At 37.4% G+C, this 19,382-nt stretch overlaps 1 protein-coding gene across 1 annotated transcript in view; it reads left to right on the top strand.

The window, feature by feature from the left end:
• Positions 1–19,023, top strand: part of RNF217 (ring finger protein 217) — a 131,831-nt gene extending 112,808 nt beyond the window's left edge. Inside the window, exons 4-6 of the mRNA XM_021693386.1 lie at positions 11,378–11,579; positions 17,224–17,295; positions 18,686–19,023. Coding sequence (XP_021549061.1) covers positions 11,378–11,579; positions 17,224–17,295; positions 18,686–18,759 — 348 coding nt within the window. The 3' untranslated portion in view covers positions 18,760–19,023. The remainder of the gene's footprint in view (positions 1–11,377; positions 11,580–17,223; positions 17,296–18,685) is intronic.
• Positions 19,024–19,382: the final 359 nt, after the last annotated feature.

Genomic DNA, 19,382 nt, shown 5'->3' with positions numbered 1-19,382 from the left:
TCCCCATTGAGAATGATACTCACTGTGGGTTTTTCATAGATGGCTTTTATGATATTGAGGTATGTACCCTCTGTCCCTATACTCTGAAGAGTTTTGATCAAGAAACAATGCTGTACTTTGTCAAATGCTTTTTCTGCATCTATTGAGAGGATCATGTGGTTCTTGTTCTTTCTTTTATTAATGTATTGTATCACATTGATTGATTTGCGGATGTTGAACCAACCTTGCAGCCCAGGGATAAATCCCACTTGATCGTGGTGAATAATTCTTTTAATATACTGTTGGATCCTATTGGCTAGTATTTTGGTGAGAATTTTTGCATCCATGTTCATCAGGGATATGAGTCTGTAATTCTCCTTTTTGATGGGGTCTTTGTCTGGTTTTGGGATCAAGGTAATGGTGGCCTCATAAAACAAGTCTGGAAGTTTTCCTTCCATTTCTATTTTTTGGAACAGTTTCAGAAGAATAGGTATTAGTTCTTCTTTAAATGTTTGGTAGAATTCCCCTGGGAAGCCATCTGGCCCTGGGCTCTTGTTTGTTGGGAGATTTTTGATGACTGCTTCAATTTCCTTAGTGGTTATAGGTCTGTTCAGGTTTTCTATTTCTTCCTGGTTCAGTTTTGGTAGTTGATACATCTCTAGGAATGCATCCATTTCTTCCAGGTTATCTAATTTGCTGGCATAGAGTTGCTCATAATATGTTCTTATAATTGTATTTCTTTGGTGTTGGTTGTGATCTCTCCTCTTTCATTCATGATTTTATTTATTGGGTCATTTCTCTTTTCTTTTTGATAAGTCTGGCCAGGGGTTTATCAATCTTACTAATTCTTTCAAAGAACCAGCTCCTAGTTTCGTTGAACTGTTCTACTGTTCTTTTGGCTTCTATTTCATTGATTTCTGCTCTGATCTTTATTATTTCTCTTCTCCTGCTGGGTTTAGGCTTTATTTGCTGTTCTTTCTCCAGCTCCTTTAGGTGTAGGGTTAGGTTGTGTATTTGAGACCTTTCTTGTTTCTTGAGAAAGGCTTGTATTGCTATATACTTTCCTCTTAGGAGTGCCTTTGCTGCATCCCAAAGATTTTGAACAGTTGTGTTTTCATTTTCATTTGTTTCCATGAAAAAAATTCTTTAATTTCCTGGTTGACCCATTCATTCATTAGTAGGATGCTCTTTAGCCTCCATGTATTTGAGTTCTTTCTGACTTTCCTCTTGTGATTGAGTTCTAGTTTCAAAGCATTGTGGTCCGAAAATATGCAGGGAATGATCCCAATATTTTGGTACAGGTTGAGAAGTCAAACTCTCACTCTTTGCAGATAATATGATACTTTATGTGGAAAACCCAAAAGACTCCACCCCAAAACTGCTAGAACTCATACAGGAATTCAGTAAAGTGGCAGGATATAAAATCAATGCACAGAAGTCAGTGGCCTTCCTATACACCAACAACAAGACAGAAGAAAGAGAAATTAAGGAGTCAGTCCCATTTACAATTGCACCCAAAACCATAAGATACCTAGGAATAAATCTAACCAAAGAGGCAAAGGATCTGTACTCAGAAAACTATAAAATACTCATGAAAGAAATTGAGGAAGACACAAAGAAATGGAAAAACGTTCCATGCTCATGGATTGGAAGAACAAATATTGTGAAGATGTCAATGCTACCTAGAGCAATCTACACATTCAATGCAATCCCCATCAAAATACCATCCACTTTTTTCAAAGAAATGGAACAAATAATCCTAAAATTTGTATGGAACCAGAACAGACCCCGAATAGCCAGAGGAATGTTGAAAAAGAAAAGTAAAGCTGGTGGCACCACAATTCCAGACTTCCAGCTCTATTACAAAGCTGTCATCATCAAGACAGTATGGTACTGGCACAAAAACAGACACATAGATCAATGGAACAGAATAGAGAGCCCAGAAATGGACCCTCAATTCTACAGTCAACTGATCTTCGACAAAGCAAGAAAGAATGTCCAGTGGAAAAAAGACAGTCTCTTCAACAAATGGTGTTGGGAATATTGGACAGCCACATGCAGAAGAATGAAACTGGACCATTTCCTTACACCACACACAAAAAATAGACTCAAAATGGATGAAATACCTCAATGTGAGACAGGAGTCCATCAAAATCCTAGAGGAGAACATGGGCAGCAACCTCTTCGACCTCAGCCGCAGCAATTTCTTCCTAGAAACATCGCCAAAGGCAAGGGAAGCAAGGGCAAAAATGAACTATTGGGACTTCATCAAGATAAAAAGCTTTTGCACAGCAAAAGAGACAGTCAACAAAACCAAAAGACAACCGACAGAATGGGAGAAGATATTTGAAAATGACATATCAGATAAATCTATATCCAAAATCTATAAAGAACTTATCAAACTCAACACCCAAAGAACAAATAATCTAATCAAGAAATGGGCAGAAGACATGAACAGACATTTTTCCAAAGAAGACATCCAAATGGCCAACAGACACATGAAAAAGTGCTCAACATCCCTCGGCATCAGGGAAATCCAAATCAAAACCTCAATGAGATACCACCTCACACCAGTCAGAATGGCTAAAATTAACAAGTCAGGAAATGACAGATGTTGGCGGGGATGTGGAGAAAGGGGAACCCTCCTACACTGTTGGTGGGAATGCAAGCTGGTGCAGCCACTCTGGAAAACAGTATGGAGGTTCCTCAAAAAGTTGAAAATAGAGCTACTGTATAACCCAGCAATTGCCACTACTGGGTATTTACCCCAAAGATACAAATGTAGTGATCCGAAGGGGTACATGCACCCTGATGTTTATAGCAGCAATGTCCACAATAGCCAAACTATGGAAAGAGCCAAGATGTCCATCTACAGATGAATGGATAAAGAAGAAGATGAATGGATAAAGAAGATGTGTGTATATGCATATATAGATAGATAGATAGATAGAGACAATGGAATATTATGCAGCCATCAAAAGGAATGAAATCTTGCCATTTGCAATGATGTGGATGGAACTGGAGGTATTATGCTGAGCGAAATAAGTCAAACAGAGAAAGACATGTATCATATGATCTCACTGATATGAGGAATTCTTAATCTCAGGAAACAAACTGAGGGTTGCTGGAATTGTGAGGGGTGGGAGGGATGGAGTGGCTGGGTGATAGACATTGGGGAGGGTATGTGTTATGGTGAGCGCTGTGAATTGTGTAAGACTGTTGAATCACAGACCTGTACCTCTGAAACAAATAATACATTATATGTAAAAAAAAAAAAAAAAGAAGAAGAAGAAGATAGTAGGAAGGGTAAAATGAAGAGGGGAAAAACGGAGGGGGAGGCAAACATGAGAGACTATGGACTCTGAGAAACAAACTGAGGGTTCTAGAGGGGAGGGGTTGGGGGGGATGGGTCAGCCTGGTGATGGGTATTAAAGAGGGCACGTATTGAATGGAGGACTGGGTGTTATACGCAAACAATGAATCATGGAACACTACATCAAAAACTAATGATGTAATGTATGGTGATTAACATAACATAATAAAATTTTAAAAATAATAATAATAAAATTAAAAAAAATAAGAACCTTGGAAAGATGGAAGGGTGAGGGTAATCACTGGTCAGAAGGTCGTGCAGAATTACAGGAAGGATTTATCAGGATGGGGAGACACCTGAGATATTGGCAGGCTAAGGGGTATACTGTCACAGAGAGGAAGGGATGAAGACGAATGTGAAGGAAGTGAGAAAGAGGGCAGGATTGGCATCTGAAGATTTTTGAGAACATCAGCATGGGGTCAAGGGAAGTATGGGGAAGAAGAAGGAAGAAAATTAGGGGCTAATTTATAGTAGCGTTCTCCTCTGGGGAATAAGCATTAGACAGTACTCTACACTCTTCTTCAAAGACTTTGTCAGGGCGCCTGGGTGGCTCTGTTGGTTTAGTGTCTGCCTTTGGCTCAGGTCATGATCCTAGGACCCTGGGATTAAGTACCGTCGGCGCTCCCTGCTCAGCGGGAGTCTGCTTCTCTGTCTCCCTCTGTCCCTCCCTGTGCCCCCTCCCCCTGGCTCATTCTCTCCCTCTCTCAAATAAATAAATAAAATCTTCTTTAAAAAAAAAACTTTGTCATCATGAGTAAGTCATAAGATTTAACTTGAAATATATATGAAATTCTCTATAACAAAGAAAACCAGTGCATTGGAAGACAACTAAAATTACCAGAGTATTGGCTTCGAGAAGCTAACACAGCAGGAGACACTAAATAATTTTGCAGTCGACATCTTACTTGTTTTTGCAATGTAGTCTACTATCATAGAGGTGACCACTCGTTTCACTTCTGAATCCCCTTCCTTTCTTCTCCTTCCAATTTTTGATATTACTTTAGTTCTTCTTTTGATTCTCTTTTACCTTTAAACAATGTACTCAAACATCTGTTCAATATTCTAACAACTTTAGATGACATATGAGATCTAGCCCTCCTATAGTTCTGTCTTCTTCTTCCTTATTTCCCATTCTCTATAAGCTGTAACTTTGTTTTTATATTGTTAAATTTAATAACATTCACATTCTATTCTAATATAATATTTAATACTTCTGTTTTTTTTCTAAAGGATGATTCTAACATTTAAAAACCAATTGTGTGTTTCCACAATCAAGAACATATAATTATGGAATTAGGATTCTGTTGTCTTTTCTGTGAATTCACAACTTCTAGGAAAAATGCCTCTAGCGTCCTTGCTCACTATCAATCACTCAATTGTGCCATATTTTGTTACACCTCATATTTGGAACTTACATGCCATTTGTTTTGTTTTTCCTGAAAGTTCTCATTGTTTTTCTTTTTCCTCTATTGAGAGTAGAAATGCCCACTTTAATTACCATGATTTTTAATATTTACTCCTCAGGAATTTTAGGGCTTGGTATATATTCCATTGTTATTTTTTGGAGATGTTCTTTAAACCACCTGACTTTCTATTTTAAATTAGACTGATTGCTTTCCAGCTTTTTCTCTGAGACTTCTTGCAACATTTTTTGTATGTTCTTAAATGGCCTTTTCTTGAATTTCACATTCATTCACTTACTAAAGTGCTTCCTTAAGTGGTGGCCCCGGAGAAGGTACAGAGGAGTCTTAGCATCTCTGGAAATGTTTTATTTCTGCCCTCATATATTATTTATTTTATAGTTGGACAAGAATTCTAGGTTCATAATATTTTTATAAGATCTTTGAAGGTCTGTGTATATGTTTGCTTTTTTAAAAAAGATTTTTTTATTTATTCATTTGTCAGAGAGAGAACACACAAGCAGGGGAGAGGCAGGAAGAGGGAGAGAGAGAAGCAAGCTCCCTGCTGAGCAAGGAGCCCGATATGGGACTTGATCCCAGAACCCATGAGATCACAACCTGAGCCGAAACCAAGAGTCGGACGCTCAACAGACTAAGCCACCCAGGCACCATAGGGATGTGTACTGATTTAATTATAAAATAGTTAGATATTTAGCAGTTCATTTATTGTTATTCTTCCACCTTATGATTAAGTGGAATCTATATGAAAATTAAAGGCTGGATTCTACTTCTATCTTTTAGATACTTTGTGGGCATTTTACTAAACAAAATTAAACAACTTGAGGATGGCAGATACTTAAATATATATATGTATGGTTTTTATAATTAATACCTTATTACAGGTGTTAATATATTAGCCGTATGAGGAATGTCATAGACTCAAAAAAGGTCCATGTTGTCATTTCTGACCAACTATAAAGTGGATTTAATATCAAGCTCTTTTTTTATATATATTTTTTTATTTATTTGAGAGAGAGAGCATGAGTGGGGAAGGTTCAGGGAGGGGCAGAGGGAGAAGGAGAAGCAGAGTCCCCACTGAGGGGGAAGCCCAACTGTGCTGGGCTCAAGATTCCAGGATCTTGAGATTATGACCTGAGCCAAAGGCAGACCTTAACCGACTGAGCCACCTAGGCGCCCCTCAAGCTCTTTTTAAAGCAATATCTAGTATATTCTGAACATTTCATTTCATGACTTACAAGTCTAGAGAGGTCTAAGCAACATTTAGTGTTTAAATATTCAACTTTTTAAGTATCAGCCACTCTTATTTATTATAGATGGAGAGAAGAAACCCTGTAATAACAAATCAAATGAGAGTTGTGGTTTATGAGTAGTCAGTTTGATCTAATAGATTAGGAGTTTCTTTTCTGTCATACTTTGTCTCCATCTCTTAAGTAAAACCAGAATTTTGATGTTAAATTAATGTTTTGTAGCAGAGATAAAATGATGAATATTTTGAAGCTATAATACTGAGTAAAAACAGCTTCATTGAGAAATAAAATGTAATTTATGTAAATATAATTTAAAGCATGTTTTCAGGCTTTATGTTCTAAAAACAAAGATGGCATTGTCAAAGGGTGACCTTTAACAATATACTTAGGGCACTCATTTAGCACATGAAATTTGTTATCCCCTGGGTGTTAGGAGTTCAGAATTACAACTTGCTTACAACATGTGAAAAGTAATGTCTCCTGTTGCATATTAACTCACATTGTGTCAGTTCATTTCTCTGTAATTATCAAATTGTGAAATATATATAATCAAGAGACAGTTACAACAGTATTAAAGGAAGCACTGTGTACTTGAAGGCTGATAAATTATGAAACCACTTTTTCATAATTAAATCATTGCCTGTCTTGTGTAAGATATTCAAATTAATCTTTAGAACCATATAATCCTGCAATGTGCAAGGTTACTATAGAGTTTAAAATTTTATCACTCCCTGTGCAGAAAGATTATTGAACTAACAATATTTTAGTTGCCTGCTCTGTTCAGAATATTATTTTAGCAATAAGGAAAGGGGTGCCTGGTCTTGATCTTGGGGTTGTAAATTTGAGTCCAATGTTGGGTGTAGAGATTACTTAACAATATAAACTTTAAAAAGGGAGAGAGAAAAGGGAAGACTGTTCAAAGAGACTAGAAATTATAATCTTTACTATTTGAATGAGATAATAAATATGCCACATAAAGATTTTAGAAACCAATGGAGCAATGTTACAAGCAGATATAAAATGGCGGTGACAATTGTATGTGAAATTTTGAGCCAAGTGAACGTCAGTGACAAGCTTAACTTATTAATAAACGTCTCCTGTCAGAAAAAGTTTGGATATTGTGTTACAGGAAGAACGTAAATTGGTCCAGAGAGCAGCTAAAGCAAGCAGAAAGACTCAAGATACGCCTTGTGTGTAAGAGCACACACGTTTGTTTGACTAGCACAAAGATTGTTCTGTCAGTTAGCAAAGGATACTATTGACCCTCTGTTTTTATCTTTAAGTTTATAATAAGAGGCTGCTTAGCATAACAAAGAAACAGACATGAATCAAAATCCTTTCTGCACTCACTCAAGCAGATTACTTTTCTGAGCTCAGGTTATGAATAAGAATGCCAGTCTCATGGTGCAGTTATGAGGCTTAAAGGTTCTAATCTATGTACAGTGCTTGGCACATAATGGGCCCTAAACAAATATTAGTCCTTTTCCCTTTATCGGTCACATACAACACTATGCTATGTGACCAAGAAATTGGTTAAGTTGAGTAGACAATGAAGTAACCTTTATTTTGGGTGCTCAGCAGTTGTCTTTGAACATGGTTTCTCCTAGTGCTCAGGGGTTTAAAGAAGGATCAGAAATAGTTCAAGGGTCCACTAGAACCTTAGCCTCTATTATTACTGAAGGCCATGACTATGAAATGGTTGTGGTGACAGGAATCGTTCTTCAGAATCGTTCACAGAAACAGGCACAAGAGGGGAAGTGCTGGACTAGGCAAGAAATTATCAGGAAGCTAAAGAGCTTAAGCCTTGGAGACCCTCACCTGTAAAAGTCCCTTCTTAAGCCTTGTATCTAACTTGTGCAGTTGGCTCTTGAACAATATAGGTTTGAACTGTGCAGATTCACCATAAATATATTTTCTCTTTCTTATGATTTTCTTTTTTTATTTTTTAAAGATTTTATTTATTTATTTGAGAGAGAGAGAGACAGATACTGACAGAGATAGCGAGAGAGAGCACAAGCGGGGAGGAGAGAGAGAAGCAGACTCCCCGCTGAGCAGGGAGCCCGACATGGGGCTCAATCCCAGGACCCTGGGATCATGACCTGAGCTGAAGGCAGATGCTAAACCGACTGAGCCACCCAGGTGCCCCATTCCTTATGATTTTCTTAATAACATTTTCTTTTCACTAACTTACTATATTATAAGAATACAGCATATAATACATAAAATACACAAAATAAGTGTTAATCGACTATGTTATCGGTAAGGCTTTTGATCAACAGTAGGCTATTAGTAAATTTGGGGGGAGTCAAAAGTTATAGGCAGAGTTTTTACTGCAAGGGGGTCAGTGCCCCTAACCCTCATGTTGTTCAAGGGTCAACTGTATTTGTAATTTACATTCTTCTCCTTTAGGAGGGTCCCTCAAATTAGATAATCTTCAGGTCCCACAAAATCTGGATTCACTCTTACTGGACTGTCAGGTAAAAGAAAAAAAATAATGTAATTTAAAAAGATGAAGTGGCCAATAGCAGGGAAAGCAAGTTCCGCTTCTATTGACCAATAAGGATTTTTCAATAACCCTGGACCAGAGATGCTAGTATGCACCTGACTACAAACTATCCTTGCCTATCTAGGAAGGTACTCTCCAGTTTAGCATCAACCTAAAAATTACCCATATGAAAACATAAGAATGGGGACCACCCAGCAATCAGAGGTGTGCAGTTACATTGATCAGGCATTTGATTTCTCACATTTTTGGGTGGGTAAAGGGGAAGGGATAGATGGAATCAATATTATATTGATCTGACTCAGTATGTGCCAAACAATAGGTTAGGCACTGTGTGTATATATATATATATAATCACATTTTTATTCTCATGTAAGTAATATTATCTAAATTGAAGCAAGAAGTAACCTCTTTTTTATACAGCTTGTGGAGCCAGAATTCAAACACAGGGCTTCATGAAGTCAAAGCCCGGATTTTTTCAACCTGCCTAGGAGCTAAAGCTTACCTGCCAAGAATCAGCCACTGGGATGGAATGGACATTTAACCTATAATCAGCCTAATGATTTTCAATACCGAATGTCCTGCCAACCACTTAGTACACTTTGCTTTCTTAGTACATTCAGTTATCATTTAGTAAATGCCTGTTATGTCCAGTCATTGTGCTGCCTGTAATGTGCTGCCCTTCATTTAGTTATTACTTCTTCAAAATTGTTATCCTCGCCTAGAAGCTCTCCGATAGGTAGATAGGTAGGTAGGTGGTTGGATAGATGGTAGGTAGGTAAGTAGGCGGATGGATGGATGGATGGATGGTGGGTAGGTAAACAGGTAGATGAATGGAGATAGTAGGTAATAGGTAGATAGGCAGATGGGTGGATGGATGGTACGTAGGTACATAGGTAGGTGAATAGATGGATGGTAGGTAGGTAGGTAGATGGATGGATAGATGGGTAGAGGATGGATTCACAAATATGTGTATTATCAAATGAAATGTTCACCATTACTATGATTACTATGTATTGTTATTTTAAAAGCACCCTCAGAAGTCCTTCTAAAAATTCATGTTCTTTTAAATTGAAGTTCAGAATTTTGGTTATTGAATCACTAAAGCTGAAATACTGCATATGATTTGAAGTCAGCAATTTCAAAATTTTTATTTTCAAAAACTATGAAATAAGATTATATTTTGTAATGGATAACTTTCTTTATCTCCTAACTTTGAAATTTCTCTTTTCACATTATATATCTTCTCTCTTTCCTGGATGATTTGATCTCATTTCCATAATCATTGAGAAGTTTTTGAAAAATATAAACATATAACTGTACTTACTGCAGAAGTTCAGGGAACTACCTTTTGTATCAGGGGGAGGAGAGTAGGATTTCAAATGAAATGTGTAAAGTTGGGGCACCTGGCTGGCTCAGGCGGTAGAGCATGTAACTCTTGAACTCGGGGTCGTGAGTTTAAGCCCCATGCTGGGTATAGAATTTACTTTTTAAAAACTGTGTAAAGTTGTGGACTGTAGCCACGGCTTCACTGAAAAGAGGCAACCAGTGGTGGGTGTGACTTACATGTTAATTGTGAAGTTCCCAATTACTTTAAAACACTTTCTGACACACTCATCTCAAAGCAAAGTCAGGAGTAGAAATTTATAATAATCAGAATGGTATTAGGGATATTTTAAATAAATTTTCTAAGCAAAGAACTAATATATAAATATAAATATATAAATAAACAAGAATGAGTGGGATGTGACTTGAATATAACAAATGCCTACTCTGTAGTGATGATCCTGTTTCTGGTGATCCTGTTTTAACCACATAAGGGTTAGACATTGTAACCAAATCTTTTTCTTTTTTTATGAAGTAATGTTAAGTTCTCTTTCATGGTTATTCACCTAACAAAGGGTGCATGTACTTGAATGAAAGATGGCCCCAATTTATATAGAGTGTCCATAGGATTCTGAGCCAAGTATCCAATTATATCTCAAGGAATAATATCTTTATTGTAACATGGCCTCAGTGCTTGAGACAGTGACCCCTATGCTGGGTACCTGGTAGACTATCGGAGTACAATCCTTGTTACATTCTGGGCAAAGCTGTATTTACATGTAACTTGACTGCAACAATAGAGGAAGGCGCTGAGTTTAACAGAAGGGGTTATATAAACAGTCCTGGAAACATACTTGCAAATGACATTAGAGTTGGAAACTGAAATGGTACTGTGAATACACTTAGAGTTACTATCATTTCCTTCCTCAAAGAAAGACTCCTACTCAAGGTGCCTGGTTGGTTCAGTCCATAGAGCATGTGACTCTTGATCTCAGGGTTGTGAGTTTGAGCCCCCATGTTGGGTGTACAGTTTACTTAAAAGTAAAATCTTTTTTTTTTTTAAAGAAAGATTTCTGTGCCTTCTTATTTATGCACACAGAGCTTTGCATAATCCTTTCCTTTAAGGAATATTCTTCATCTCTTCTCATTCCTCAAATCACCTCGTTCTTGCTGATCATGGCATAAACAAAATATACTTTCACAGCATTTTAAATTGCCTCCTAACCACTGAGTTAGGTGTATGTCTAGAGAGATAAGTGAGTTTTCTTTGGGATGTGTCTGTTTACATGTTGGTCAAAATAAGCCAACAGCTTGAGTACCTGAAATGTTATGGAGCTTTACACATGTTAAAGTATTTGATACAAACACAATCTTGCACAGTGTGATTATAAGTAAACTGGCAGCCACAAGAATGCTATGTAAGACTTTTGTTTTGGTGAAACTTGTTTGTTCGATAACACTTGCCAGATTTCACGTTTTAAAAAATTATAATAACTTTTCCTTGTCTTTTCCTCTGTCACTGATACAGATCCACATCCAGAGAACTGAAGGATGTGACCATATGACCTGCTCACAATGTAACACTAATTTTTGTTATCGATGTGGGGAAAGATACCGCCAGCTCCGTTTCTTTGGAGACCACACATCAAACCTCAGTATATTTGGCTGCAAATATCGCTACCTCCCAGAGAGACCTCATCTAAGGAGATTAGTGCGAGGGTCGGTCTGTGGTGAGTATCCGACATGATTTATAGGGATGTTTTCTGGGAAGTAAGCGGTGATAAGAGAACTCAAATGTATTAGCCATGATAATTCTGAGCACCTGTCAGGTATTCCAGTGGGGACTTTACCTAAAAACAGGAGGAAGATATTTTCTTTACTTTTGAGTTTAGAATGGAAATTTAAATTTGTTAGCAGGACACAACTTATATGAGCAAGCAGATTAAAAAAAAAAAGTTATTTATTATACTGCAGAAATGTAAATTCATCTTTTAAATTTCTGAAACCTTATTTAAGCCACTTGATGAGAGGGACGTCACATTTATTTTTCTATTGACAGTGCCAGCAACAGGTCATACACATATACTCTATTCATTCATAGAGTACGTGTAATACAGTTTTTGAGAATCCTTATGGAGCCCCAGGGTGGCTCAGTCGGTTAAACCTCAGGCTCTTGATTTTGGCTCAGGGTGGTGAGATGGAGCCCTGCCTCAGGCTCTCACTGAGTGTTGAGCATGGAGCCTGCTTAGGACTCTCTCTCTCCCTCTCCCTCTGTTCCCCCTCCCTGCTCTCCAGCACATGCAGTCTCTCTCTCCCGCCCCCCCACCAAAATAAATAAATAAATAAAAATTTAAAAATAAAATAAATAAATATCCCTGTACTGGAGTCTTATTGTATCTGTAGAGTTGAGGCCATTGTATGTATTTTCTATTGTGTTATTAATATTAATAGCTAACAGTTAATGAAATGAGTATCAAATGCCCTCATTGCCTACAAACCCAAGTTTAAGTATCCAAATGAAATGCCTTTTTGGATTGAGTTTTTACCCTCTTCTTTGTCCTCAACAACACACGGTCTCATATACACATACACAAACATAAACCCAGATTCCTCCTCTGGCCTGAGGCCGCCACCTTTGTGTGATACAGTGTTCTTCTGACCTCATACTGCTTCTTCCAATGGCTCCCTACTTCTCTGGAATGTGTCCACTGTGAGGTTTCTTCCTCTCTTTTTCATTACACGAAACTCCAATATTTCCTTCTCTGAGAGTCTTTCTCATGGATGTACAATACTTTTTAACGTCTTCCACATTTCCCCTTTGCTACCGACTTTTGCCTAGTTACCTCATGAAAATCTCTTTTTATCTCGCCTTAAGCCTCCATCACTTCATTACTATTGTAAACCCCTCACCTTACTAGAATCATACCATGGCTAATCAGAACAAAGCTGGTGCTAATGGCACATTTCTATTAGGTAAAACTAGAACATATATTTTAAAATTCATTTTAACATGGAAACCAGTGCCGTCGTTTTCTAAAATCTTGTATGATCTCTATGAAATATCCTTATTGAGCTTTAATTAAATGTAATTGTTCACAACCAATAGCATTCAATATAGTCAAGATTGGTTTTAATGATTTTCAGTGTTTTCCTCTTTACTTGCTTGTAATATATGTATTTGTTGTTTATTTGCTTGTATGTATTATAATTGTATACCCAATATTTACCTATTAGTTAAATAGACTTTGGAGGGATAGCTAGGGAATCTAACCCCTATTTACAACATTACTACCATGAAGATACTAAATTGCAAATGAAGTTTTGAGCTGTAACCTATTTGTAAATCTGTATATACAGAGAGCCACCAAAAAACACAAAATTCTTATATTTTCTGTATTACTAGGTTTTTTTCCTACTTCAGTGACATTTTGTGGCAAGGTGTTTCCTTCCATTTTTTATTTTAATAATCTTTTATTTTTGTTTTCTGTTATTTAGTTTAATCATTCTTAAATAAGGGAAGTTATCTCTTGCCCTATTTGTCCAGTAGTATTTTAGATGCATTCTCTTTGGGTCCTCTCATTTGCCTAGAGGCCACTAGAATCCTCTTCTCGGGTCATAAGATAGAATTGAGTTATTTAACAGCCTGTAAAATGCACAGCCAGTGAACATTGTCAGCAGAGAAGTATCTTTTCTGCACAGTCTTTTCTGTTTTTATTTAAAATTTTATTTTATGGTCAGTTTTCTGTAAATGGTTTTGTTTGGGGCCTATTTTCTACTGTGTGTGCACGCCCATGTGTGTCCGGACAGACCTGACAAAGTAGGGGGCATCTGGCTTTCAGAAAAGCTCTCGCTCCCACACCTGCTTTCCCGCCTCCAGTACAGCTGCTTCCAACTTCTGTTGGATCCTAGCTCCAAATAGGGCGGCCCATACCTCTCCCAGCCACCCAAAAGCTTGGAAAAGGAATGACTATGTAAGTCACAAACCTAGCTTCTCCCTGCCATATAAAAGAGAAGGTGGATGATAGCAGAGCCCTCCCAGCCTTTGTCTTTGTGTGATGTAATCCAGTTTGCTCCCTCCATTTGGGGTTGCAGCCTCCAGGCGTCCTTGGAAGAGGCAGAGAAAGGGCCTGCTCTGCTCTCACAGCTGGAGGATGGGAAACATGGTTGCATTCCATGTGACCATGTGCCCAGCTGTGGATCAGAGGTTCTGCTCCTAAAGAATAAGGGAGAACAGAGATTTGAGAATGAGTTTAGCAGCCTCTGACATGGGGCTGTCTCTCTGGTGGGAGTAGGCAGATTATTCAATGAATGGCATTGGGAATAAAAGGGACTGAGAAAAAGTACTGAATTCTCATATCATTATATACAAATGCTCAAAGTATTAAGTTAAAGTGTATAATAGTAAAGAAAATATAGGTCTTTAACTGATTTCTAGGTGGCAGATAATTTATATGAACAAAAGCAATAGAGCCTCCTCCAAAAATAAATATCCAATTTTTTTAAAAAGATGAAGTCTGGAACCAGAATTGAGGAAATACAAGTAGCCAATAAACATTTTTTAAAATGTTCAATGCTCTTAGTAGGCAAAGAAGTGTAAGTTAAAAAAAAGATTTTTTAAAATTACTGATTAGCAGTTTTTCTTGTTAATACTCAATGCTGGACTTTCATACACTACTGAATGAATTAGAAATTTTGTGCAATTCTTTTGCAAAGAAATTGGATAGTAAAGTGAAGGACATTTTAAAATATGACAAATCTAGGCTGACAGTGGTTTATTTGCAGGTATATTTTAAAATAGCAAAAAAAAAAGGAACAAAAAAGTAAGCACATGAATATTTAAATATTTAAATTATTTAAATATTTAAATAATATATATGGGTATAATAGAATATTATTTCAGCTACTGAGAATAGTATTTTAAATGAATTGTTAATAATCTAGGATTAGATTATGTGAGGATGTGAGATTATGTGAGGATGATTATGAGAGGTGTGCTTAATTCCTCAAAACAGTTTCAAAAGTAAAATTAAACATGTATTAAACATTGATTACATGATCGAAATAAGTTTATTACTTCCCAAAGAAAGAGCACATTGGTTCTTCAAGCTCTGTGATATTTTGGGGGAAAAAATCAGTGCTATTACTTTGCAATCATGTTTCATTGTTATTATGAAAATATATTAATTATTTAAAAAGAAAACATGAATGAATATACTGAACCATGGGTATAGGAAAGAACAGATTCTTTTAAAATATGCTGGCCAAGGGCACCTGTGGGCTCAGTCGGGTTAGTGTCCAGCTCTTGGTTTTGGCTCAGGTCCTGATCTCAGGGTCCTGGGATGGAGCCCCGAGGTGGGCTCCCCACTCAGCAGGGAGTCTGCTTATCTCCCTCTCTCTCTGCCCTCCCCCCTGCTCACTCTCTCTCTCTCTCTCCAAAATAAATAAATAACTGCCCTCCCCCCTGCTCACTCTCTCTCTCTCTCTCTCCAAAATAAATAAATAAATATTTTTAAAAAATAAAAATAAAATATGCAGGCCAATATATTCTAAACTATTAAGCATAGCTTTAAGAATGTAGAAAATGTCATTGTTCAGTAAGATTTCATGCTGCTTAAATTGGATTCTGTCACTGGCAAAAAATATAAACAAAACCCATGGTTAGACATGAGTCCGTTAAATAGTCTTCTTTTTAAATTAGATATTAAAAGCTGTATTTTCTATCTGTCTGGTCATGGTTCCAAAAACCATTCCTTAAACATAAAAAAGTTAATATTTTTCTGACAAACTTCCAATAAATGGCAGCATTATATTTCTGGGTTTTTTATGTAATTGCTTATTCCAAATTACTGCCCTTAATTTGTAAAGTAGTGTCTCTGGTTTATCCTTAAATGGCAAAGCCCCTCCATTCATTCTCACCTCTTTTTGTGTTTGAATTGTACAGCCGTGTCACATGCCTTAAGGTCCAGGTTACTGTATCACAACAAGGTATTAACTACCACCCTCTTTCCGTGTCTGCTAGTGCCTTTCAAAGTGAGTGGAATTCTGACTGTGAACTCCGTGCCCTGTTTACATGAAACTAGCACTTAACTATAATCGCTGCTCAGCTATTTATTTAGGAAAAAAGTGCTAGTTGATGCCATCCTTTGGCAACCTGACCAGCACTTAGCTTTCTTATAAGTGCTTCCTTTTGTTTTTCTCACATTTTATCTTATTTTTTCCATGAGACCAATGCAGACCTTCCAATTTGCGTTTTGTTTTTTTTTTTTTAACTCTAGTTGACACACAATGTTACATTAGTTTGAGGTGTACTACACAGTGATTCAGTTTCTTTGTACCTTACGCTGTGCTCACCACAAGTGTAGTTGCCATCTGTCCCCATACACTGCTATTGCAATATCACCAACTATATGCCCTATACTGTGCCTTTTATCCCTGTGACTTAATTCATCCCATAACTGGAAACCTATATTGCCCTCTCCCCTTTGCCCATTTTGCCCTTACCACCCCGCCCCTCCCCTCTGGCAACATCAGTTTTTTCCTCTGAATTTATTAAAGTGATTCATTTGAATAACCTTAAATATACTGTGTTTATTGGTAATTGGTAATTTTCTCTAACAATATTTATTAATTTATTTCTATTTTTAAAGATACTATTTATTTATTTGAGAGAGAGAGCATGAATTGGGGTGGGGGAGGAGAGAGAGAGAATCCTCAAGCAGATTCCCCACTGAGTGCAGAGTGGGATGCAGGGATCGGTCCCAGGACCCTGAGATCACGACCTGAGCTGAAACCAAGAGTCGGATGCTTAACAGACTGAGCCACCCAGGCACCCCTCTAACAATATTTAAGCATCCCAGTTGTAGTTCAGTCTGCCAGGTGTTCATATTATTAATTTTCTTTGGACCCAGGAAGTAAGTAAATCAGTTTTTCAGATGTGGGCTTGGATGTAATCCTCTGTAGCACCTACTAGCTTTCCATTTTGTGAGCTAATTAGATTTTCTCCTACCAACTCTGAATGTGTCACTCCTTTGTTAATCTTTCAGAATCTTGAAAAATGAAAGATATTTAAAGGAAAAGCACAAAGATGAATGGTCCTGATAGAATAAAGTGACCTGTAACTTTGGAATTTTTTTGGTTATGAAGTTTAAATGATTTATGAGACGTTTGACTTATGTGCCCAGGACTTCTGCGGAGTTACTGAATTTACATAAGTATATTTGTTCTACACCTGATCCATTTCCTAAGAGAAATATTGCCTTAATTATAACCAGACTTCTTAAAAAACAATATACACTGCGGTATTAAGAAACATTGCTGAAATTGTTTGATAAATTAGTTTTAAGACTCTAAATGGTTTTGCCTTTTGTTTTCTAGCTGGAAAATTATTCGTTGCACCTCTAATCCTGGTCTTGGGATTAGCACTAGGGGCCATAGCAGTTGTAATCGGTAAGAAACACTTAACATATCTGAGATTAGAATTTTCTGAGTGCCATAGGAGAATATGAGTGTAAATGTAATAATATGAGTCAGTTACTAAGTGGACATATCAGTTCCATGCTTGCTTTAGGTAAGCAAACAGCATATGATGTATAGATTCGGAGGAGTGTGTTTCATATAGGATGTATTTGTGTGACACTTTTGCAGTCTATGAAGACTTTGATTCATGTATCTTATAAAACATTATTAATTCCCTTTTAATACCAAAGTTAATACAACTAGTATTTTAATGAGAGAGTCAAAAGGACTAGAACTCAAATTTTCCAATTCTGAGTTTAGGTTGGAACGTAAAGGAAAAAGGTCTGGTATACCCTTGTATAATTGGTTTGTTCTAGTAAAAGTGGACCCTGAGTAAAAAAGATACTTTCAGTGTGAACATATACCCAACACATACTTCAGCACTGACAAACAGAAAATGTATGAGTGATTTGTTTAGTTTCATTCATACAAGTATAGTGAAATAGGTATTTTAAAGCACTGGTTCTCACACTCTAGCATGCTGTAGGATAACCTTGAGGACTGGTTAAAACACAGGCGGCTGGTTTCTACCCTCAGTTTCTGATCCCATATAGGGGTAGGGCCCATGGATTTCTAGTTCTGAGAAGTTCCCAGGTGATGCTGATGATGCCGGTCCAGGGACCACACTTGGAGAACCATTGCTTTAGAGAATTTTAAATTAAACACTATAGATAAAGATTGCTTTGATGACTGTTCCCCATAGTAGATGGGATTTCTTTTTTCTTTTCTAAATAAAATAAATTTCCATACGTCAAATTCTATTTACATGTATGGGACGGATAGAATTGTAAAGTAACTGACATTTGTTCTTACGAGTAGTTAGGAAGGACTTTAGGAAGTTGGTACTGTTATTATTTGCATTTTACTGTGGAGGAAATCAGGCTTACTAGGACCTCAGATGCGGTAGAACTGGGACTCGAACCTGGCGTTTGGCTCGACAGCCCGTGTTCCTTAGTGATGTGCTGTCCTGCCCGAGACCGAAGTGTCCTATCAGGGTGCAAATGATATGACTAGGGATAATAAAGAAGACAAATCTAAGATTGGATATTTTGATAGAAAACATGGTTCCATATTCAAACTGGTGCCACAGAGGTTGTTCAAAGGGGCAGAGAATTGCAGAAACTAACACGGAATGAAATCTTACAGAAGTAAATACATTTCATAAGGTAGGTGTCTCCCCCATCTTCATCCGCATGCGTTGCCAAGTAGCGATCATTTGTAAATGACTGCAAAATGCAAAGTGGAAAGTGGAAACTTTTCAAATGTATAAACCTAAATGCCTCTCCTCCTAATTAGCTTTAATCTTTTTTTTTATCCTCAGGTTTATTTGTATTTCCTATCTATTGCCTTTGTAAAAAACAGAGAAAGCGATCACGGACAGGAATGCACTGGTAAAATGCGGATGATTTCGTGGAACGAAGCTGGTGCGGGTAGGAGCCACACAGAATGGCACGCTAAACACTGCGTCCCGTCCCGTCCCGTCCCGTCCCGTCCCCCTGTGGTTGTCTGCAGGCCACAACGCCTCTGGCTCTGGTGCAGTCTCTCCATGGTATCCTGATTCCTTTCCTTACACAGTTTGCTGCTTTTAAAAAAATGGTCACTTTCATAGACTATAAATATCTGTATCATAACTCTGACCTTCTTACTGGTTCTTGGAAGAAAATATTTTCATTAAGAACCAGTTATCCTCAGAATTGTCTGAGCATGCCTCTCCTGAGCGTTGTTTGGATGGTCTTTGTACCTAACCCTCCTTCCAGGCCCTCTTCGGAGACGTGGGGTGAATAGCTGAAATCATGCCACCTGTACAAACTAGCAAGGCCACTTTGCAGAAGACAAAAGCTCACCATACGCACCTGTTTTTGTCTGTGGCCTGTGCAGTATAATTCCTTCATCCTTCAGATGCTATAATTGTTAAAAATCTCAATGCCCAAAAGGGAACTAGTGAAACAAAATTAATGAGAAGAATCATGAGTTACTGAAGTGTATCTGTGCAGGGGTGTGAGCGTATGTGTATATAA

Source organism: Neomonachus schauinslandi, chromosome 8 (assembly GCF_002201575.2).
Source record: "Neomonachus schauinslandi chromosome 8, ASM220157v2, whole genome shotgun sequence".
NCBI classification, from domain to species: Eukaryota; Metazoa; Chordata; class Mammalia; order Carnivora; family Phocidae; genus Neomonachus; species Neomonachus schauinslandi.
The sequence above is the reverse complement of the archived record's forward strand: the minus strand, read 5'-3'. Positions and strand labels throughout refer to the sequence as shown.